The 25,994-nt window shown below is 36.2% G+C and overlaps 1 protein-coding gene across 4 annotated transcripts; it reads left to right on the top strand.

Moving 5' to 3' along the window:
* The first annotated feature begins 218 nt into the window (after positions 1-218).
* On the top strand, positions 219-14,412 carry LOC149796904 (uncharacterized). 4 transcript variants are annotated; one of them, XM_089961585.1, is made up of 3 exons: positions 219-474; positions 12,285-12,386; positions 13,568-14,412. In XM_089961585.1, exons 1-3 carry the CDS (start codon positions 422-424, stop codon positions 14,064-14,066), a joined length of 654 nt encoding a protein of 217 aa, XP_089817711.1. In that variant the 5' UTR covers positions 219-421; the 3' UTR covers positions 14,067-14,412. The 4 variants fall into 4 exon arrangements, 3 of the variants coding, with proteins under 3 accessions (XP_089817711.1, XP_089817712.1, XP_089817710.1); XM_089961586.1 differs by having other exon boundaries at positions 262-478; XR_016421746.1 differs by lacking the exon at positions 219-474 and adding an exon at positions 11,478-11,496.
* Positions 14,413-25,994: the final 11,582 nt, after the last annotated feature.

Here is a 25,994-nt window from a genome sequence, read left to right as displayed (position 1 = left end):
TTGACAGACTGGACATTTCTTTTGCAGCATTTGGAGAAAAACCTGATGATGTTAGTAAGATCGTTGAGGAAATATGGTAAATCTTGTCCAACACTTCTTTTATGCTGGTATTCATCGCCACTGATTGTTCGAACATCGTAAAAACCTGACATGTGGTACCGATGGACATGAAGTGTTGCCAAAGGACAAAATTGTGTGAATTTTTGTTTGGACATGTCTAATAAACTGCAATATCCCTGTTCTCTTCCGCATGATTTTCTAAGGGGATTATACATTTTTGGCTGTTGCAGCAGCATCTAGAGAAGTAGAAGAAGACAATGGCGTAGAACTAGATGCCACTTTCGAGATAGGTTTTAATTTTCTTCATCAGACTGGGAAACACTTGTCTTAAATCATGTTTGACTGACACCATCAATAACCGATGAAAAATTGGAAAATAAAAAGATGGAAAGATGGTCGCAAATCAGGATTTTCGTGAGTACGTGTGCGTTCTACACGCATAACCTCTCTTGCTGTTGTTGATGTGTTTTTGTTTTATGGCCGTTTTGGTTTGGTTTTTCTTTCTTCTTCTTCTTCTTCTTCTTCTTCTTCTTCTTATTATTATTATTATTATTTATATTGATATTATTATTATTATTACTATTATTATTATTATTATTATTATTATTATTATTATTTGAGTCAAAAAATAAGAATAGTTATGCCTCATTTTGTGAGATCATATATGGCCTTTGGAAAGTCTAAGAACTTTACGATTTTCCTTTTAATCCTGGCTCCAAATAACCGTCCCCTCTGTAATGTATAAATGTCATACCCATCACCTTAAGCTGTCATTGAATTTTTGTGGTATTATTCCCAACGCATTAACCTAATATTCTTACAATTTCTGATTCTGTTCTCAAGTCTGGGATTGAGTCTTCTGTGCTGCTTTATTTATAATATACATCGGGATCCTTTCTTTTTCAGGCGGCCAACTATTTTGGTCTTTGGTTTTTAATTCTCTGATCGACACTGAAGTCTATCATGACTATATTGTTTTAGTCTCACTTCCTATTACTAACAAAATCACGACACTTTGTGCAGCTTACGTTATATTTATGAGGCTTTATCCAGTGTATTTCAAATGCTCCCAATCTGTGATGACGTTTGGCTGACTTGTTACACTTACAGACGATTGTATACTCGTCTTTTACTCTACCACGTTATATGCCCTGTTTTGCCGATGCTCGAATCAGTGTTATATTTTATTTTGTTCGCTATTATGAAAGGAATATACGATGACTACATATAGCCAGGGTGCAGACTATTTATAATTTGTAAGTTTGGTTTCAGCATCTGCATAAAGGCTCTGTTACAGCTCGTAAATATCTAGAGGTAAGGAACTGTAAGGCTTCATTACGGACTTGTTAACCAATTTATTATCCCGGTAATTCAACACTCTATTCTTCTGCCAAGCAAACTAAAATATGGCCGACTGTATTACCATTATGGCAACTGATGACAGACACACCAGGTTTTGTCGCTGCATCATCAGACTCCGAATCTTAAGTGTCTACAGGCATGGTGTCCCAGTAGATGCGGTCTATATCTTGAGTGTCTCCAGTCATAGCGTCCCAGTAGATACGGTCTACATCTTGAGTGTCCCGAGTCATGGCGTCCCAGTAGATGCGGTCTATATCTTGAGTTTCTCCAGTCATAGCGTCCCAGTAGATACGGTCTACATTTTGAGTTTCTCCATTCATGGCGTCCCAGTAGATACGGTTTACTTCTTGAGTGTCTCCATTCATGGAGTCCCAGTAGATGCGGTCTACATCTTGAGTGCCTCCAGTTATGGCGTCCCTGTAGATACGGTCTACGCATGAAACTGTCCAATTACGGAAGCATACTTAACATGTGGCTCTCTCGAAATATGGGTTATTCTGGAATCGTCTGCTGGATCGATTCAGCTAACATTTCTATAGAGATATTTCTTAAACAGAAGTGACATTTATCTGTTCATATTTGTAACCACACATTTCTTAAAACACTATTACCGATCTTCGTGAACGTGCAAATATTTGAAGATATATACTCTTTTAGTGGACATTTCAATGATTTCTAAAAACAACCCCCCAACCCCCCCCCCCCCAAAAAAAAAAAAGATATGCCAGGCAGTCAAAGATCTTGTCTATTTTATTTACATCATCTTCAAAGAAGGCTTCTACAATTCATGGATGTTTCTTGTGTAGGTGAATTTTGTTTCATTGGGATGACTCCCACGCCTAATCAGTGTTGACAGTTTCTCCTCTAGTGCAATTTAGATACATGCTGGTTCTACTAATGACATGAGAAGGCGTGACTGTTTTATAATTGCTCTTGGTTTACTTTGTTTCTTTGTTTAAAATTACCTGGGATAAAAACAAAATATTTTCTTAATTCTTTAATGGCAATAGCGTTTTTCTTTTTTTGCTGAATTTTCAAATGACACCACTAATTAAATTGAAGTAACAATAATTTGTATTTTCATGAACAAATTCGGTATTGTCGTTGAAGACAATGCTAATATGTGTATATATATTTCCCAAACTAGCACTACAAAGATTCCCTGATGAACAATTTTAAATATACCAAGCTATATTGTATCTTTGTTATTATACAAATCCATAAGAAATCTCAATATTGTATTGGAATCTCATTTTGTGGAAACAGTTTGAGAAAATACAAAGTAGGTGTCTAATATATCGGCGACGTCAGCAAACAATTTTCTTTCGGGATCTTTTTCAGAAGACATACATTGTTCTTCAACAACGAATTTATTTCTCAGTAGGATGGATTTCATCAAATGTACTGTTTTCAGTAGAAAATGAACCTTCACGTATCAAGACTTTGACAAAATGAAGATTGTTCATCTTTAAAAGATGGAAGAGAAGGATTGCTTAACATGCACGCAATCACACACGCAGATACACACACGCACACAAACACACCTACCTACCTACCTACCTACATACATACATACATACAATTTTCTTTGACAAAATGGAGATTGTTCATCTTTGAAAGACGGAAGAGAATGATTGCTTAACATGCATGCAATCACACACGCAGACACGCAGATACACACACACACACACACACACACACACACACATATACATACATACATACATACATACATGCATACCGCGTGGGTTCAAGTTTCGGGCTCGGACAATGTTGGTATGTGAGATTGCTTGCGAGTAGCTTCCCGTAGGTCGGTGGTTCTTACGTTGTTGTTTTTTTCTCTTCATTTTTCCCGGGTTATTTCTCCACCAGTTATGGAATTAGACCATAATTAATAGTTCCGGTTGAGTACCCTCGAATGTAATCCCAGTTTATTTTTAGAGCATTGTTTCCATCTCATTTTGGTGGTAAAAGAAGAGATTGATGTAGGCATTATTGGTGTGGATTTAAAGGCAATTGTTTATTCTTTAGAATATGAGCTTATGGTGTGATTGTCTGTGTGTGTTTCGGTGACAATGTACAGTGAGTAATAAGGTTTGTTGTTGTTGTCGGGTTTAACGCCATTTTTCAGCACACGATAGGTTTTACATGGCGGCCAGTATTAATGGTGGAGGTAGAACCAGGGAAATCCCCGGAAAGAACCACAGACCCTCGAGAAGCTACTGGCAAGCTTTCTCACATACCCACATTGGCCGAATCCGAGACTCGAACCTACGCAGACAGAGGTGAGATGGCAGTGATCCGTAACGGAGAGCGCTTTAGACCACTCGGCCACTCGGGGCCCCGAGTAATAAAGTCTTGATGACGATCCGGAAAGGAAACATGTGTTCCATTGCACGCTTGTTTGTTTACAGTCAAGCTTCTAAAAATAAATGCCAGTGAACCAATGACATAAACTTCACTGTGAAGTCATCTTTGACGGTATTTCAGTTTAACATATGATTTGTATTGATTGTTACACAGTGGAAACTTCAGTACTGAGAAACAAATGTAGCGAATATATAGTAAAATTAATGGTGTTCTGTGGTCCTTATTTTGGCCGCCACGGATAACCTATCATGCGCTGAGCAATGGCGTTAATCCCAAATCAACACAACAGCAAATACAACGAGAAGCAGAGAGACAATACATACATACACATGAGAGAGAGAGAGAGAGAGAGAGAGAAAGAGAGAGAGAGAGAGAGAGAGAGAGAGAGTGGGTGTACATGGATACTAAATACAAAGTATACTAAACGATACCATACATTTATATAAATAAATTATTAAATCTGTATTATAATTTCAAACACAAAGTCACGTATATAAATAAAGACATATACACAGAACGAGAGAGACGGAGCGAGTTATACTTGCACATACATTCTAAGGCCCTATTCACCATTCCCATTTGTGCAAATAAATTTAGAATCATACGCTTCAATCTGACCCAATTATTAATTAAATTGCTTATTGGTGATAAGTCAACACGTGTAATATCCCTAATGAATCCTAGAATGCAAGCTGGTAATATATTCGGAAGAAATTACTTTGATGGCAGGTTAACAATTGTAAGACAGAAAAGGGATACATAAACAGAATGGTCGGACGATTCTATGTCGATGTGTACGCACCAAAAGACGGCAAAAAGGCGCACAGACATATCCCCAATACAAACTAGCTGTAACGAAGCTCTCTACACCTATCTTCATACATACATATCCACCTACATACTAACCTATATACCTATCGATCTAACCATATACCAACCAATTACAAACCTGCCTGTCGATCTACAGACAGACTGACAAAAACATCTTGGGAATGAGGGAGAGAGACATGTATACGCATTTTAAAATACAGCATCCACCCATGTCTATGCTAAGAAAGTAGTAAGTCTATGTAGATACAATAAAATAGACCACACATTTAAGATGTCATCCCGTGATAAATTTAACTGCATAATAGTTTTAATGCTTTTCAATCGATATGTATATTTTATAACTTTGGATGCAAGTTAACATTGATACAAGATGGCCGCTATCGCTTAACCGGCTTGAAGCAGCTGTTCCGTTTTTTAGTGCCGTTTTCATGATATTTGTGCTTGTTGCCTGTTTTCATCTTCGTTATTGTGTTCATTATGTATTGGTTGTTAAATTCGTATGTGTTTCTTCATCTCCTTGTTTTGGAAACGAGAACAATTAGACTTTTTCTCAGCTGTCTTGCTCCACTGTTTTTGAACAAACCGCCATCACGTGATACTCGCCAGTCAACCCGTTTATGCTACGATGGATCCTCATTAATTGCTTTAAATGATCACTCCTTGGCTCTACACTCTACATTATGCTCTAGACTAAACGAGCTGGGACTACATTCATCATTACTTAAATGTAAACAGAAGCGAAAAAGAAACGTTGTTTCAAAGCTTACCGGCGTAGAACAGGAAGAAGAATCCCAGTTACCTCCCTTATTTCGGCTCAACAATGTAAAAAAATTTCGACCGTTAATTTAGATAACCTAATTCAAATCCCTATTAATTCGTCAACTTTGTGTCAACTATCCAAGAAATACCTCTACGCATTGCATTATTCAATGCCCAGTCAGTAGGACCATCAGAAAAGCGCACAGAAATAGTTAATTTTATCAACGACCAAAATGTTGACATATTTTTCCTGACAGAAACATAGCTAAAAACATCAGGCGATGAACCCAAGTGTGCGGATCTAACACCCACTGGTTATTCCATCAAGTCGTTCCCCCATAATTCTCGCGGAGGTGGAATTGCTGTCATCTCAAAGAACTCCATGATAAAACGTCTTAACTAACCACAACATTCAATGTCGACCACACATCGTTTGAACTAGTCCAAACCACACTCACATTGGAGCAAAGGTCAGTCCATTTTGTTCTGCCTATACCGCCCTCCTCCTACTAGAAAAAACATTCTGGCTGACTCTCTCTTCTTGGAGCAGTTTCGGAATCTCCTGGACTATGGAAATTCGATAGGTGGCAACCTGGTTCTTCTCGGAGATTTCAACTTTCACTTTTACTGTCTCGGAAACTCAGATGCATCAAAACTCATTGATTCCATTAATGTTTTCAACCTCAAACAGTCAATTAACCAACCAACCCATAAACATGGTCATATTTTAGACTGCATTCTTCATAGACCTGATCATAACATTCTACGTTCCTCCCTGGTATCCCATGACCTTGCATCAGATCACCTCTGCATTATATGCCATCTGGACATATCAGTCCCTAACCCTCCACCTTTATCTGCTACTAAGAGAAACTTCCGTATGATGAATAGAACCAAACTAATGCACGATATCCAAGCTAACCTAACAACTTGCTTACCTCCTACCGCAGAACAACGCGATAACTGTCTGCGTTCATTGCTTGACAAACATGCCCCAGCTACCAAGTGCAGAGTATCAATTCAAAAGTGTTCTCCATGGTATATCAGTGTTAGGGACCAGCTTAGCACTGTAAAAGAGACTGCCGTAAAGCTGAGAGGCTTTGGCTTTCCACCAGACTCACTATTCATAAGCAAATATATGAAGTCGCTAAGAAGAATGTCACAGATATAGTCAATGCAGCGAAATCAGCCAAGCTACACTACTAAGATCATGGAAGTTCCAGCTGCAAAGAGTTCTTCGAGATTACTAACAAGCTAATGTCAAGGAACAAATCAACACCACTTCCAACTACCTTCTCTCCAGTCGTCCTTCCGGACATGTTTTCAAATTTCTTCGGTGACAAAGTACAAACCATTAGAGATAAGCTTGACACCACAATTTCAATTGACTCGTAGTCACCATACAGTTGGGATACAGAATTTGAGCGGCAACCATTAGTAGCATTTGAACCTGTCTCTATGGATTTTGTACGTGCAATCCTGATGAAGAGTGCACCAAAGTCATGTGAACTTGATCCAATTCCAACATCACTACTGCTTGAGTGCTTAGATCCAGTATTGCCTTCACTAACTGATGTTATGAATACCTCTCTCTCATCCGGGTAATTCCCGTCATTTTTAAAAACTGCCATTGTAAAGCCTCTGCTGAAGAAACCAACACTATACCATAACGATTTAAAGAACTACCGCCCAGTTTCTAATCTCCCATTCATATAAAAAATCTTAGAAAAGGTTGTTCTATCCCAGCTTGTATCTCATCTAAATTCAAACAGTTTTTTTAGCAATGTACAATCTGCATATCGCCCTTGCCACAGTACTGAAACTACTCTTCTAAAAGTAGTTAATGACATTCTCTCTGTGATGGATAGCGGAAAGATTACAATCCTCACCCTCCTTTATTTGTCTGCAGCATTTGACAAAATATACCATGACATATTACTTCACCGTCTCCAGCATGTATTTGGCATTCATGATACAGCCTTACTGTGGTTCAAGTCCTACTTGGTCAACAGGACACAAATTGTATCTGCAAATGGAATACACTCCAGCTCAGTTGATCTATGTTGTGGTGTTCCACAGGAGTCTGTTCTTGGACCCGTTCTCTTCATTCTGTACACTCAGCCACCCTCAAGTGTCATAGATCATCATCCAGTGTTTCACCAATTGTACGCTGATGACACCCAAATATACAAATCTAGCCACCCAACTGAAGTTGATGCTACCATTCAAGGTGATGAGAGTTGCATTTCTGATGTGAAATCATGGATGACATGTAACAAGCTGCAGATGAATGATGATAAAACTGAGGCCATTCTGATCGCAAAACACAGACTTTCTCATTCACATCCTTTACCTCAAACAATAAATGTCAGCAACATCAACATTAAATTCACACAATCAGTACGAAACCTAGGTGTTACTCTGGACAGTACTCTCACATTGCACCAACATATCATGAATATATGCAAGGCTGCATATCTTGTGCTGAGACGCATCAGCTCAATTCGCAAATATCTTTCAGTTGATGCCACTAAAACACTTGTGTGTTCATTAGTACTATCAAGACTGGCCTACTGTAACTCAATTCTCTCTGGTTCATCTCAATATCTACTCCAAAAACTTCAAAAAGTTCAAAACACAGCTGCTCGGATCATACTTAGAGTACCACGATCAGAGCACCCTACATTGGCTATCTATTCGATCCAGGATCAAACACAAAATTTGTTCTCTGTACTACATTTCACTGTCGGTCTCTAGTCCAACATACCTATCCGATCTCACCCATGTATATACACCATCAAAATACTTACGCTCCTCTTCTGACAATCGTATACTCATTATTCCCACAAAGTCATATGGACAGCGTTCGTTTGCATACCAAGCCCAGCAACGTGGAATGAATTGCCCACTAAACTTAGACACAAAGACAGAGTGATGTCATTCAAAAGGGTTCTCAAAGCTCACTTATTTCGACAGCAAGAACAAACTTAATTACCTAATAATAATCCTACCTGAAATATTCTCAGCATGTTTTTGTTTTTTAATGTTTTTCTAATTTCATGGTGTGTTTTTTAAAAATAATATTATTATATGTTTTTTTTATCTTATAGGTGTTGTCTAATGTTGTAAAGCGCTTAGAGCTTCTAAAGATTAGGCGCTATACAATGTCCTCATTATTATTATTATTATTATTATTAACAGTCGTATAGCCTTGGGTACAAGTCCAAGTTGAAATAGTGTGATATTAAGCGATACAAATAGGACGGCTGTTTAATTTAGGCAAATTGAATGATCCAATAATACTAAAAAAGATGTAAATACCGAAATACCTGCAAACTGGTCGAAATTTTTACCTAACTACCTGTGTATATTAGTAACCAGAAATTGATTACTTGCATTTTGCAACACAAATTAAATCCGTACTTTACATTTACAGAATTGAAACGTTGGAAAATCCTTTGTTTCGTAGATTTTGGTAATCTCATTTCACTGGAATAAGTAGATACATTAATAAAGCATGACAGTTATTCACTTAATTGACATGTGTGTGGTTCACCTATGTAACGCCACCCTCTTGGTAAGAGACGTGGTTAAATGGACTTGGCTGGCGTTATCTAGGGCAGGGGTCGGTAACCTAAGGCACGCGTGCCATAGGTGGCACGTCAAGAGGTTTTTTTGTGGCACGCAAAGGGCAGCCAAAAATCTCAATTTTAACAGTGTTACTCTTTTGCTGGTGGCACGAGCGCGTTCATTTTGTAATTAATCCAGAAAAAAAAAGTGGCATGCTATGTAAAAAAGGTTGCCGACCCATGATCTAGGGGATGATCTCACTCGATTTTATGGCCCGGTGTGAGTGGATATATATAATTTTAAAAGAGAACTGAGCAAGACTATTGGGAAGAAATAATGCAATACGAGCCCCTATAGGCAAGAAAAAAAAATTTTTGTCAATAACAATTAATAGCGGCAACACCAATTTAATCCAAATCATGTCATCATAATTTAATAGCAGTGTCTAATTTGGATTTATTTCATCATAATAACGAGTGGTGAAAAGAGCGCAATCTCCACGACTGATTGCATCACCTTCCTCTCTTGACCCGTGTATCACTTTTTCTTATTCTCTCTAGTCTTCCTATTGTGAACGCTTCATCCCTTTCTGGACTTCCTAGTCTTTTATTCTGAACACGTCATCTCTTCGGACGGTCTCGTGTCTCCCAGAACGCTGTTTTCTTAAAGTACAAAATTACCCCTAAATCTCTATACGTATCATTTTTTATACGTGCATAAAATTTCCTCACTTACGTTACTCAATAGCATAACTAGTTATCGAAACACTGCATACATTTTGACCTAATTCGAAAGATCATCTCTCTAACTTCACAGCGACCGACCGTAAATTAACACGTGAGCGGTATATCTAACATTACCGTATCTCTTTACCTACGCTACCACATGCTCGATTTCTATTGCATAATATTCACACAATTCTAGCTCACAGCAATTCATAACCTACAAGATTATTTAAACATTACAAAATCAGATATAAATATTCTTGTTAACTCATGATAATGAGTATCATCCAACCAGACAAAGGAAATTATTTTATATAACCCTATGAAACCATATGCATGAAAAGTTTGATCGCATGCAATCTGTCAACTCTATCAGTGAACTAGTAACTGTAAAATTAAAGAGATAAATTGCATAATAACTATAGCATCAACAGGTTTCCACGAAATTTAATAAAAGATACATAATATGGATCCTAGTCACATCAAACACATTTGCATAAAACAAACAATAACAAAAGAAAATTGCGTGAAAAATTACAATTGCGTACCTTAATGTTGTTCTTTTTCAGAAATTGTGCGTCCTAGGATTCAAACCGGTTTTTTCTTACAAGACAGCCACCTGGTCCCCTTTTCTCGCTTAACGAGGACAGCACTATTCTTTTTAGGCTTCCTCAAAACCAAAACTCTCAGGAATTTTCGGACTAAAGAATATCGACCAAGGTCGTCACTTTGAATTCACATTACTTCCAAAGTGTATGCCTTAATTTACTCTGACCTATCGTACTCAGCGGTTCCTAAATTTTCCAAGATAATCATTTTCTTCGTCAGATTGTGGATAGCCTAGAATCTCTGAATTACGTCGTATATCAACTTCTCTTTGAAAATAAATATTTGACATGGGTTCCTATCAAGCGGTTATGGGTGTTAGCTTAAAAGTTTACATTCCCAGGACAGCGTTGCGATGCCACGGTAAAATCTCAATGAGTCCTAGATGCTGGCATTTCAAGTTTAACATTGACATGGGGGGGGGGGTAAAAGTAGAAAGGTCGAAGTAACCCTTCACAAAGACTTTTCTGGCTTAAATGTGATAAAATTTTAACGCTCAATGCATTAAACTGTAAGTTCAATACGTATTCAAACTTCGACACTTTACAACCTAGATTTCTTAAAGATAATGTGTAATTATGCAAAATAAAGGTTATCCAAAAAGGAGATAATTTAATGTATACTTTTAAAATGACGTTCTTATTTTTGCTTCCTTAATACCACAACTGTCACTTTTATGTTTACATTTGACAGATATACATCCGGTCCATCCGGATGTGCATATGTTAACTATAATTATATGGTAAATATATTTGTTAACTCGGAGTTTGACGGATAATCACTTGTTTTTATAAACAGGTGGGATTGTCTCAGTTTCCTGAATTAAATAGGGGACGCCAGAACGTTCTTGGAAAACATAGGCGAACTATTAACATAAGATATACTACATTAGTGATTCGGCAATAAATTTGTTTTTATTATGCACGTGGTCATTTTATTGCTGTTTAAAAGAGTAATATTTTCCAAAAGAACAATTTAATTTCTAGATATAGGAATGAATTTCCAAAGCAAATCGTGTATCTTTATATAATTATTTCATATCTAGAAATAATTCCATAGAAATATACGAAATCATTCCTTTTATAAAAGTGTTAGAAACAGACACTAAGAACACGTATTTTATTTTGTTTTGACTGTTATGCAAACAACTGCCAATGTCTTGATGGATAATTTGTTAGAAATATTATAAACATACCCGCCCACTGCTACAGTAGTAAGTGTTGATGAAATAATCTCTCTCTCTCTCTCTCTCTCTCTCTCTCTCTCATTTATGACTCATTTATTCAATATTAGTACGTATCCAAGCTGAAAATATTTAGTTTTAATCTGAATAATTTTGTTCGTTTAATAAAATATCGTTATTTATACGACTTGCAGGTAACAAACCTCAATGAAGCAGGTGAAACTAATTAATCTCTTAGCATTTCCTATTGTTTGGCATGTCCTTTTGTTTATACGGTGGGGTACATACAGCAATATCCGTAACTGGTTTCACAAACGTGTCTTTACACCAAAATCGTCCCAATTCATGCTTAGTTGTGAGATTTCATGAATTAAATTCAACTTCAAGACATTAACAGTGTGACAGATTGCGGTAAGATTTACTTTAGATCAAAAATAATATTTTTTTTTTTATTGAATGAACATAAAGCACAAGAGATCTACAATAATGATTTCCTCGTTCTGTCATGAATATGCAAAACCAGGTAAATAGTGTCAACAGAATATTTATATCAGACATCTATAATCCCACTGTTTTCTAATAGGATAATCCACTGACGCAAGAAGGAATGTCATTAATTGTAGCGGACACTTTTTCCATTACTCAAGCGTACGTCAGGATCGAAAAAGATATATAAAGATGAGTATAAACGTTTCAAAGCATAGCACAGGGTGTTCATATAAGAGAAGGATCCACACCGTCTACATCATGAATATCCCAGCCCTTCTTTTAATTACATTCTCATGCATATGGTCTTCGGTGTCTCCTCTTTATTTTAGGCCGGATGCAGTGGTACTTCAAGGGATAGACGGCACTCTGTATGAATTTGGCCCGGAAATTCCTCCGTCAGGAGACTGGTTGGCGTTTTATCCATATCAAAGGTAAAGCCTAAAAACAGAAATGCGAAGACGGAATTAAATTTGTGATCGTACGTCTTGTCATAACTGTATGACACCATATTTTGAGTTGGGTCATTAATTAGTTAATCATGTTTATCTAAGACAATAGATAAAGTGAAACCCCCCAACGTAAAACTATATCATCAGTTATAATTATGAATGGAATTTTAATTTTCAAATTTTAACATTAATTTTTAAAAAAAGAACTGTATGTAGGTGATTATACTTGCATCCTCAGAAATGCTCTATAATCTCAAAATAGTTTTGAAAAAAGAACTCAAGGCATTCTCCAAGGCCCAAATAAAGTTATAAATAATATGAAGAATGCATTTTTATAATGACATTTTGATGAGCCCGAGTAACGAAGATCATAGACGATTTATCATTTGAACTGTGCTTGAGACTTTTATTCAGATCGTTTCGAGATTAAAGGGGTCTAATTACCCAGTTCAAAAGATTATGGTTAGAGTAGAATCTTCGAAGCAGTTAACACAGTTAATTTGAGTCTTTTAATTACAGAGGCGTTGTTGTCGATAAAGAACAAATACTAACGTTTAAAGCCGCAAACTGATATATATATATATATATATATATATATATATATATATATATATATATATATATATATATATATATATATATATATATATATATATATATATATATATACATACATACATACATACATATATATACATACATATATACATATATATATATATATATATATATATATATATATATATATATATATATATATATATATATATATATATATATATATATATATATATATATATATATATATATATATATATATATATATATATATGTATGTATGTATGTATGTATGTTATTGTATATTATATACTGTATTTTCTGAGGATCCCCAATGATATTTTAGAAGAAAAAAGTGTATACTGAAAATAGATTCATCTCGTTTGATGGATCAGTCGCATGCATCGAGAATGACGTTTCTATGATGAGCTATTATCAACATACGCGCATCAAGGGTCGCTTTGGTGCTGACATTTGTGTGTTTTGCAGAGGCTTAGCTCAACCCGTAAAGATAGTATTTTTCTGCAGTTTATGTTTTTTTAATGAGGAAGGTAAGTCATGATATGCGTTTTTATTTACTTACTTATATTCGTTTTTTCTGGTAGGTATCCCTCTACAAAACACCGATCAAAACGACAAACAGAATGGGGAGTCAGCGCTTCACTAAGTATTCCACTAGGGGGCGGATCTTCTAGACCTAGCTGGGGCTTAGGCGGTTTTGTTACACGATCAGATCCCACTTTCAATTCGCGGGTAGACGCAGGGCTCCGGGGCAACTTTGGGGATACTCCGAGTTGGTCATTGAGTGGACAGCTAGAGAGGACAGGCACAAACAGCCATTTCACAGGGAAAGGTCAGATTGGAGGACAGTTCGGTAATACTCCAGATTGGTCATTGGGAGGCGTGCTTAGTCGTCGTGAAGGAGATTGGATAGGGAGACTTGGAGGAGGGTTGAATAGTCTGGGAGGCTCAACGATCGGAGTAGGACTCGAACGTGGTGGACTTAGTGGTCACATTGATGTTACCAGTGGCAAAGTGTCTGTGGGATCCGGATCAGTTCCAAACACAGATCCTTCTGAGGGTTATACTTCAAATTACCGTTAAAACTGATATAAACATTGTTTACTAGATAATCATTTTGTTCATGCAATAATTGGTGATAGTTCTAAAAATAAACGCCACATATTAAAGCAATACATATTTTCAAAGTCTTAGCAATCTTTTTATCTGCTTCATACGTACACTCAAAGGAGTAAGAGTTTTTTACAACACTTTGATCGCTGCATTCTATCTGGTCGATTCTTTAAAAATAGTTCAGATGTGTTTTGAAATATCGTGCATCCACATATAGAGAGGATGATTATTTAAAAACTGTTCTTTGGCCAGATATAGTAATATTTGTTGTAGATTGATCAGTATTTCTTGTCTCAATATTAAATATTTTCCTTTCTCTCTCGCTCTGTATTTCTGTCTCTGTCTCTCTGTCTCTCTCCTGCACCAATAAATTCAGATCTTAATAATGATCGTAGACACAAATGCTAACATACACACACGCACACGCACACGCAACAACAAACTTTGGTGACGTCATAACTTATCTTACCACTTATCTGGTGTGGTATGAATTTCGACAACGCACTTCACTCACATAGACTTGATGCTAAGCATAATTGTAGGTGCTATTAAGCAGTCATCAATTTTTCACCCAACCAATCAATTGCTCAACCAATCGATTAACCTAATTTTGTAATGTTATTTAACATAAATATCATTCTCTTCTTAGAGTAGAAAGGAGTACTGCAGATTGTTCTTTTCATTCATGTGGGCAAGCTGTCACAAGAGAGTTTCTCCAGTACTTGTTATGAAAATAAATTCTCATTAGTTGTTATGAAATGATTTTGGCCGGTAATTCCAGCACATAATTGATGATTGCATAATTCTGCACATCATAACGATGTGATGAGGATTGATGGTATGAGTTCTCTTCATCATTCCCAATTTTTTGACGGGCGCCCTCAGATTGATAGAGATGACAGTTCGAGAATCCTTTACGGAGGTGTCACTACTTTCGATGATGATATTATTTTACCTTGTTGGGGTGTGAGGGGTACTGGGTTCGAACTGTGTTATTTACATTAATATACCAAAGGAAAGCCGTAACGACTGAGGCATCCGAATATATTTCAAGTCTTTTCACTACATTTCTCTGTGGTTTACACCAGTAAAATCAGCGCTTTTCGTATATACAATCAACTCAAATAATAATTTTTCCAAGGTTCGTAAAAGAAATAAATTATTGCACTCTTGTTTTATTGGAATGATCACGCACGTAAGATCCCCTATATACGAAAACAACTCCATATAACTGTCATCAACACTATCCTCTCTGTAACTACAAAATATTAAGCCACAGAGTAAGTCCTGAACAAAATATTCTTGCATTTTAAAGTATCTCCAATTCATCAAACTCATAAAATTATTACTTAATTATATAGGTCCTGTTTTAACCTCGTCTTATATTTGTATTTAGTGGTTTCAGGAAAGGAGGTTGTTCAGCGTTATTTAACTGATAAAAACAAAACTCTGCTACTATCCCACAGTTAACATGGATATCTATTTAGGTGATTCAAGATATAAACCATATCAGATCGGTTTGTTTTAAAGAATTTATATATTTATTTATTTATTTATTTATTAAATTGCTATGTATTTTTGTACATAAAGTATTTTCTTTCCATTAGTGGTTGGTTCTCATGAATTTAAACAACCAAGAAATGCTATCCTTTAAGTTTGATTGACCTAAATGAGAACGACTGTGAAAAGACTCCAATTAATATTTAGTGATATCAGTGTCTTGCAACAATATATTTCAGTATTTATTTCGCGTGATAGCATCGTCAAAATCGCGAAATGAAAGGGATTTCTACATACAAGCACTAAGAAAGAGTAAAGAGACATCAGTAAAGTCATCGTTGATAGTAGTTTCAGTTGTTAGAGAATGTATTTCACATAAAATTCATACACTTCGGTAGACTCCCACAGACACTTGAGTAGTGAACTAAAGGTCTCTTTCTGGAACAATACTTCAAAAAGACGTAATTAATCGTCCTTATTAGCAATTAAGTTTGTATAGTGTAGATAGTACACATTCTTCTTGGATAAACAAATTACTTATTGACGCTACATAGAACCAATTTAAAACTTAGGGCAGCACAATTTCTGAAAACCACCGCTTAGAATTTGGACAGCTTCTAATATTATGGGATGGAGGGGCGGACGAGAATCGTCAGTTACAATTACTTTGTATTTTTATTATTTCAAGATGAACCGATAGCATTTCTTGACTTCCCTTTACTGGGAATTGATTTACTGTCGAGTGACTATCATCTATCTTCTCTATTTTGATGGGACATTTCACCACTTTGTGGGTCTCCATCAAGAACTCTTTCACTCGAAGCCTGGTTTGTTAGCTATCGGTGGGGTATAGGCGACAATACGCTAAAATGAAATGGTCACGAGTTTGTTAGTCGTCAGCCATGAAGCGATTTTAACAGTCATTGCTACGAAAGGAGCAAAACATGTTAATCACCTTTGATAGTGGTTCGTTGAAAAAAAACAATCCTCAGACAACACGAGCTTCCATTAAAAAATAACTTAAAAGCAGTGAAACCAACAAGGTTAGTAAAATCAGCAAATAATAGCATTTACGTGGATTGTGAATAAAATTATTATAAAAGTATGGTGACTGAAATCCCAAATAATCCTATATGTTATATCATAAATTGAAAAGTACTGAATGTACAGAATGAATTCAAATGTTTTTGAATATCCTGATGTACCAAAAATCTTAACTGTCTTCCTGTACCAATAGTCTTGAATATGTTGAAGTACCGACAGTCTTGATGGATCACAATGATATGATCCAGAATGTCTTTAAATGAATTCACAATAATTCCAATGTAGTGTTTTAGTCCGAAAGGTCAATTAACACTCTTGCAATTCCAATGAATAATTTAAATAAATGATTCAAATTATGCCTTAACTCAACAATAAATGGCTCCGCAGGACTGAATGATACCTGATCATAAAATCGGTGTTTGTGGGGAAGGGAGAGTGCAAACAAACGGGGAGGTGTGCGAATACTCTAATTGTAAGGTGAAACCAGCAAAAAATGTCACTGACATTACTTAAGTAACTTAAATACTCACTTTGAAGAGCAAATATAAATCGAACTTTTATAGTTTTTATTCGACCTGCTTTGGAATATTCATGCGAAGTTTGTGATAATCTCGCTGTTTATGATTTTGAAAACAAGAAAAGGTACAACTTGAAGGCGCAAGAATTGAAACTGAACCTCCCGTATATGTACGTACAATTCGAGCGAGCATGCACTGTAACTGGACTGACAGTATACGCGCGTACAACTTGAGGGTCGAAAAACTGTTAATCGCCTGCTAGAGCATGTTCGTAAAGAAGATATTTATCTATTAAAACTGATTGGGAATGTCGAATATTTCGACGAAGACTGAGAAAACTTGAGATTTTATATAAAATTAAGTTAGCATAGTTCTCATCTATAACTTCTATCTACATTTATTAATGGAAATATTCATTACTAGTTCAATGATACGCCTTCACGATTGTCTGTCCTTGCTCTTTCTTTTCTCTGACCATTAAACCTTTCTGGAGTGCTCTCGCTCTTTGATATCAGCTCATACTCGACTAAATGAGAAAGTTGAATTGTCTCTACAAGATAATGAATATATTTTAATTCACAAATAAACGTATTAGTTAAACATGTAGATTTGCTTATTTAAAGTGAAAATTATAGCACCGCCACACTGGACAGAGTACGTAAGAGAAATATATAGAACCATTTTTGACGATTTATTAATTTTCCACAGGTTTCCGATGCCCGTGTCTCATTTTACGTCATTTACTTGATTAATGGTCGGCACGAGTAGTCTTTTAGTCGTTAAATTCAGTTTCAGTAGTTTGTTACATACCAAATCTTGAATCAGTAAGAGCAATGTTGAAACCCGTTTTGTTCTTATAATTGCATACCTTGTATAAGGTTTGATAATGTTAGTGGTAAAGTTGATTAAGGGGTTGTGGTGGTGGCGGTGGTGGGGAGGTGTGCGCCACAGGAGAGAGATAAATATTGGAATTAATGTTGCTGTGCTATAATTTTCACTTCAAATAAGCAAGTTAAAATGTATTCATTATTTTGATTTCCCGTTTACAGTCAAGGTCAACGAGGGTCTGGAGTTAATTATTAAAAGATACTTGCAGACCTACATTAAACTTTACTGTTCCCTTTTGAGATATCTAGATTCCTTTGATGGAAATAAGCGTACTTCTGCAATACTGAGGAGATAGGTTACCAAAACAATTCGTTTGTTTATACACCTTGGCGCCAAGACGTTCAGGATAGAAAATCCGTCCACTATTGACTCTAAAATACCCGTGTACTATTCAATATAGATTACCTGTCCAACATTAACTCTAAAATATCAATCCTCTGTGTTAACAATAGTATATCAATCTGCTATTAAATACAGAATATATGTCGCCTCTTAACTACTGAATATCAATCTAGTAATAAGTTCAGTTTAGTTTAAAATTGTTCAAATTGATCTGCTCCGAAATATTTCATAAATGAAATGCCTGTTGAATTTCATATCTAAATTTCTGGTCAGTCTTGCATTAGTATTTTGCAGAGGAATGTACAGTAGAATCTTAGAAAAAGACCTAAAATCATTGTGCAGTCGTAGTATACAACATACTTTGAAAGAACGGCCATCGAGTTTAATGGAACAAAAGACAAATTAACCCATATTTGATATTCTTCCATGCGAGACACACGAACTAACAAAGTATTCGTGCATACTAATACTGTAGAATACGACTACACAGACAAAAGACAGGTGCGTCAGCAATTTTACCTGTAATTTTTATATTGTTAATGCTGGTTTGGTCAATTTTCTTTCAAATTTATGAGACAGCATCAGGAAATAAACCAAGCACGCCCAGATAACATTTTAATCGACAAGACCAGGCCAGAATACCTGGTGACAAGATCAGTAGTAATTTATGTTTCATGTTAAAAGGGCAACTTGAAAAAAAAAATTGGAACCTTGATTATCTGAACAATAAGACGAATTTATACAGATAAAATGAAAGGATGAGGGGATTGATAATCCATAATCCAATAACGCATTACAGGTAATATGAACAAATCTGACCCTTTGTTTTAAAGTTACTCAGCGTACATGTATATACGTCAACGTATATAAAAATTACAATTTTCCGGAAAATATAAACGTAATGGAAAAAGCTGTTTACAATATTGTGTAGCCAATTCCCCTATCCAGGTAACCCATGTCACTGTGTAAAATTAAACTGCCAAGGATTATTGTGAATGATCTCTATACAAAAGCAGATAATAACAAAAACAAAATATAAAGAAAAATGACAAAATGGAAAGAAAGGAATACAGAAGGACATAATTGATGGCATGCGTGTGAGTCTGTGGGTATGCAGTAGCCGTTGGTGATGACTCGTTTGTTACTTCGCACTGTATTTCTTCTGGTGGCTAACAAGTCTCATCCTGGATCAACATAGCATGTTGCAAGTGTCAAAACTGTGTTTTGTGATAGAAAAAAACGTGTCTGACTCACTGCATATTGTGTTGAGGATTGAAGTGCAGCTGGTTAGACCACGGCTCATCATAATATTTGCACTCCAGCCTGTAACCTCTCTGGTGTTTGCCAGTATATCCTATTATATATATATATATATATATATATATATATATATATATATATATATATATATATATATATATATATATATATATATATATATATATATATATATATATATATATATATATATAACGATTTACGCTCGCGTAAGGACATTTATGGGATGTGTGATTGGGTCTACAATTTCCCGCCAGATTTGTCGTGTAACGCGCTGTCAAGGGCCAATAAATTTAAAGATTTCAATCACGTGTTCTGCCCAGCCAATCGCAATGCTCTTGCTCCGACAGCGCGCCGAGGGATTCTCTCTGATAGGGAATGTGGCGTCAGTTGAGCCAATTTCCTTCTGGGGTTCGGACGTGTTTCCTTTTCCTGTAGAAATTTGTCCCACCTCCACCCCATCATACCTCCCTTTACATAATTGTAATATGCTATCTCGTTTTTAATAATATGTTTATTTAACTTGTGTTCATGATTGTAGATAGTAATTATCATATTTGAACAATATATTACATAGCTAATTTTTGTCCAGGATTGTAGATTATTTTTCCAGATAATGAGCTATAAGTAGGTTGTTTTCATGGGTTTCATTTCCTTACTTAACCTTGATTATGAATTTGGTAGGTTGTAGAAAATGTACCAGTGTATAGCTTGGAGTAATTTGCCGAGTGGATGATTGAGTTATTACGACATATGTCAGGTGAGGATGTATTACGACATTGCTAAGGTAGGGTGTATAGCGACATAGAGTAACTGAGATTTAGAGAGGTTTCTTTCGCTTCTTCATTTCTTTTGAAGTTGACGTAAGAAGAAGACAATGTCAACTTTTGACCTGCCTGCTATGTAAACACACTGCTCCTCCGGAAGTAATCCGTCAGCGAGTTGTTGGAGTTTGCTCAATATTGTCGTTCCATCAGTCGTCTCTATTCTTGTACAATGTGATGATGACGCTCTTTCTGGGCGCCTTTCCAGCTGCCAACTAATATATAGCTTAATTAGACTTAAAGGCTGTTGGAGCTTAGTCCAGCTCCACTACGACGGGTAAACAAAGATAGATAGCCTGTCAAATCTCGACTTAAGTGAATTTTATCGCAAACGATTTGTGGTACGGTCAGGTGTCAGAGGCTGACGGTTGTCGTAAGTCTCTCTAACGTAATACTGTTTGAATGAATATTGGCCATATAATCACGACGTCAACTCAACATTCCGTCATTATACAAAATAAATTACATTTCTCTTCAATGCGCAGATCTAATATGAAACTAAATGACGTTTTGGTCGGTTGGTTGGTTGGTTGATTGGTTGCTTGGCTGGATTTTTACGGCCATTTCGACACATTATTAGCCATGTTGCTGGCAAAACATAATCAAATGCGGTGTAGACAAAATTCCTGTATAAAAAATACTCAGACGAAAAGTAAGAAAATAAATCTTTGCAAAAAAAAAAAAAAAAAAAAGACTTACTACATTCCTGAAATGTTACAGATTTTGTTGTTTAATTCTGCACGTATTGTACCTTATTTATACAAGAATTGAAGAATGACTGAAAGTTAACGGCGAAAACTAACTAAAGGTGGATGTTAATGATTTATCGACGATGTGGACCCAGTTATAATCCAACTCTTTCAAAGTACATTTTGTGGGTTAAAACTTTTCGACAACAAATACAACATTTTAGGTTTTTGCAAAAGAATATAATTTACACTATTTCCGATTGCAGTTTTCAGAGTGAATGCATATTAAGTTATTTCTTTTAGTTATGTTTCAATAATTTCAGCTGAGATAAATGAAGTTGCATCCAAATTTCGATTTGTGTAATCTGAACGTTTGAATTAGTTCTCATGACTACGTAATACCATATCACACCACTATTTAAGTGCATGTAAATGACCAGGTTTTAAATCTATCTTTTCGCTATCTTGTGTCTACTTGTGATTATACAATTTGTGTTAGCCATACCGCTCTCTTGTGTCTGCTTGTGATTATACAATTTGTGTTAGGGGCCCCGAGTGGTCCAAAGCACTCTCCGTTACGGATCACTGCCATCTCACCTCTGTCTGCGTGGGTTCGAATCTCGGGTTCGGCTAATGTGGGTATGTGAGAAAGCTTGCCAGTAGCTTCTCGAGGGTCGGTGGTTCTTTCCGGGGATTTCCCGGGTTCTTCCTCCACCATTAATACTGGCCGCCATGTATAGCCTATGGCGTTAAACCCTACAACAACAACAACAACAACAACAATTTGTGTTAGCCATACCGCTCTCTTGCGTCTGCTTGTGATTATACAATCAGTGGCGTCGCTGGGGGGGGGGGGGGGGTGGGGGTGCGGGTGGTGCGGACCGCACCGGGTGACACCATCTCAGAGGGGTGACACCAAAATGAAAAATTGCAAATTTTACAGAGCACACACTGCTCGGTCTAGTCGGATTTCATAAGCGGATAACCGATCATAGTTAAATACATGACTAGCAGGCACAGCAGTGGCGTCGCTAGGGGGATGCGGACTGCACCGGGTGACACCATCAGAGGGGGTGACACCAAAATGACATTACTAAGGATTCTCTATGGTCTGTTACGGAAGGAGGACCATGGGGGTGACACCATGAGCTACCGCACTGGGTGACACCAACCCGAGTGACGCCACTGTATACAATTTGTGTTAGCCATACCGCTCTCTTGTGTCTGCTTGTGATTATACAATTTATGTTAGCCATACCGCCCCACCATTTAAGTGCATTCAAATTAACACTTTTTCAATTCATCTTTTGCATGCTTTTTTCTCTGCTATTCTACTTGTTTTTGTACTAGCAAGACATTTACGTCTGCACGTAAATATTCAGTTTAGAGTAATGTGAGAACAGTCAGTTGCGGACAAAAGGTCACCCAGGGCAAGTTATAATTTGGTCATTATCGATTTGCAAACTCTTCACAGTTGTACTTCCTGATATAAGACAATAGTGCAAATATATATTGAAATCGAACTGATAAAATTTAATATTTTAAAAGAAATTAAATCTTTTGACTAATATGAAAGTAAGAATAAATTAAATATATACGTCTTACATGTTCTACCAGAATGATGTATGAAGAAAAATAAAATAGGTTGTCAACCCCAGTAACAGATACCCCAGTCTGCGTGATGTTCCAAAAATTCCATCCAGTAATGTGTCTACAGTACAATGCCGCCAAACATATGCAAGAGGGAGCAAGGGTGCCAAGGATGTCATATGAGCGTAACTCATTCGTGCGGCGCCAGTGATAGGCCGAACACTAAAAATTTATATATATATCCATTCTTGAAAATGCCGCTCCTAGAAAATTAGTTCGGTTCACGTGGCGCAAAACCACAGAGAGTACATTCCTTGTGGAAAGAAGAAGGAAAGGATTACAAGCAAATGACTTCAAATGCACTCAAGAAGAATACAGATTTAATGGGCTGAAATTTTGTCAAATCAGCATGCTAGGAGTAAACTACAACCAGAAACAGGCAGTCATTAGGAAAAGAAAGGGTGTTTTATCCTTCACCTCAAAGGAGATGGGCCCCTACTGAAAAATGGACCAACAAATATAGATAGATTCCCAGCACCCTGTATCGGGGAAATAATTATCCAAACATGTTGAAGTGCAGTGGAGACGGATGCCATTAGATATTTTATTCTAAAGCAATGTGGATAGATTTGAGGGAAAATACAACTTCACTACACTAATACAGATGATGTAAAGGAAGACGTAACACCCTCAAAACCACACACAAAGAAACGAAAAGTACCGGATAAGCAGAGAGAGGCGGAAAAGCAAGGAAAATATTACCAACTGGTTTTCGAGACAGACAAAAACACCATGGAAACGAGGGAGATAGAGCCATATATATGCATATTAAAGTAATGCATCCCATCAACCCAACCATGTCCATGACCAAAACAATAATAACTCTATGCAGATAAAATAAATTACACAAAAAATTAAAATCGCACCCTGTGAATAATTTAATTGCTTATTAGTTTTAACGAGTTTCGGATTTATATGCATATTATGACTCTGGACGTTAGTCAACAATCATATAGACTGGGATCCAAGTCCAAGTTGAAATATTGTGATATGAAAAGATAACAGGAAGGAAGGATGGATTTTTAAGTCAGACAAGTTCAAGTATCCAGTAATACTATTAAAAAAATACCGAAATACCTGCAAACCAATCGACCTACTTACCTCACTACTTGTGTATATTAGTATCCAAAAAAGGATGACATGTTTTACCTCACAAATTATATCCATGTTCTACGTGAATGATTTAAAAAATATAAACGCTGGAAAGTCCCTTGTTTTGTGGGTTATCAATGTATATTTCACAGGAATAGATAAATAGATTCATAAAGCATTATAGTTATTCTTTCGGTCGACATTTTTGTGGTTCAACTAGGTTACTGAAGACTAATGTATACTTATGAAAGATACAGGTTAGCCATACTTTTATAATGACGTTTTTACTTTTTTAGTTTGCAGTTTGACAGATACATATTCGCTCAATCCGGATGTGTATATGTCAAATATAATTCCATGGTAAACATATTTGATAAATTGGAGTTTGACTTATAAGCACTTGTTTTTGAAAATAGATGGGATGGTCTGACTTCACTGAATTAACTAGATGACGCCAAAACTTTCTTGGAAAATAAAGACGATAAGAACTAATAAAATAAGTTATAAGTTTATGGTCATTTTATTGCCATTTAAAAGAGTGATACAATCCATACAAAAACTTAAGATCCAAAATGATACTTTAAATTTTAAATACATGAATGAATTTCCAAAGCGGATCATATATCTTTATCTCATTCCTTCATGCATAAAACTCAACCTCAAGACATTAATGAGACAGTCTGTAGCAAGATTTGCTTTACATCAAAAAGTTATAATTTTTTATTACATTTAATGGATCCACGTGTGTTCTACAGTAATGGTTTCCTCACTAAAATTTAAGTATTAATGAGTTTTCCAAATCATCAATTTAAGACAAATTATGAAGTAAACTAAACTCGCTCCGTCATGAATATGCAAAACCAGGTCATATGTTGATGCAAGAATGAATGTCATTAATGGGAACGGACACTTTGTTTATTACCCAAGCGTACGTCAGGATCGAAAAAGATATATAATGACGAATATGAAAGTTCCAGGGCATTGCATAGGGTGTTTATACAACAGACGGATGTACACCGTCTACAGAATGAATATCCCCGCCCTGCTTTTAATTACATTCTCGTGCACATGGTTTTTAGCGTCTGCGCTTTATTTTAGGCCGGATTCAGTGGTAATTCCAATGATAGACGGCACACCACATGAATTTGGCAAGCAAGCTCCTTAGTTAGGAGACTGGTTGGCGTTGATTCCGTATGAAAGGTAAGCATAAAAACAGAATTACGAAGGTGCAGTTACAATTGTGATCGTACGTCTTGTCATAATTGTATGCCTTCATAATTTGACCTGGGTCATTAATGAATAGAGAAACTGAAACCTGAAACGCAAAATGATAACAGCAACAGTTATTATTATAAATGGAATTTTAATTTCCACGTTTAAACATTAATAAAAAGGGACTGCATGTAGATGATTATATTTGCATTTTCAGAAATGCCATATGATCTCAAGATAGTTTTAAAAACAGAACTCAAAGGCCAAAATAAAGTTATAAATAATATGAAAAATATATCATTGTCATGGAAATGATGAGGAGGCCGAGGTAATAAGCTCCTACAAGTTTTATCATTCGAACTTCACTAAATTTAAGTGTGTCCTTTTGTTTGTCGCTCAAAAAGATTCGAGAATAAGAGAGTCTTACCCAATTCCCAAGTTTATGCTTAGAACGGAATCTTCGCAGTAATGTTTACGCAGGTAATTTAAGTTATTTTAAACACAGAGACGCTGTTTTCAATAAAGAACGATTATATCTATCTATCTATCTATCTATCCACACACTGAGGTAACTCAGGAATTATTTTAGGACAGACACATATTGTTTGTTGGGTCAGTCGCATGCTTCGAGAACGAGGTTCCTTCTAGAGTGGGCTATAATCAACATACGCGCATCAAGGGTCGCTTGGAGTTGACAATTTCGTGTTTCGCTAAGGCTTCCGACGCTTTCCTCAATCTGAAACGATATTATCTTTCTGCAGCTTGTGGTTTTTTAGGGAAGAAGGCAAATCATGGTGTGCGTTCTATGTACTTGTATTCGTTTCTTCTCGTAGGTATCGCTCTACAAAGCACCGATCAAAA

The sequence above is a fragment of the Sinohyriopsis cumingii genome, chromosome 6 (genome assembly GCF_028554795.1).
Source record: "Sinohyriopsis cumingii isolate HCF-2022 chromosome 6, ASM2855479v2, whole genome shotgun sequence".
Lineage (NCBI taxonomy): Eukaryota > Metazoa > Mollusca > Bivalvia > Unionida > Unionidae > Sinohyriopsis > Sinohyriopsis cumingii.
Note: the sequence above shows the minus strand (reverse complement) of the source record. Positions and strands in the feature narration are given on the sequence as shown.

What these genes read in the sequence shown, in the direction of transcription:
- LOC149796904 (XM_089961584.1), top strand. Translation starts at nt 12,145, where the DNA reads ATGAGTATAAACGTTTCAAAGCATAGCACAGGGTGTTCATATAAGAGA. An exon ending in GCGTTTTATCCATATCAAAG is followed by an intron (nt 12,387 to 13,567) that starts GTAAAGCCTAAA and finishes TTTTTCTGGTAG; the next exon opens with GTATCCCTCTACAAAACACC.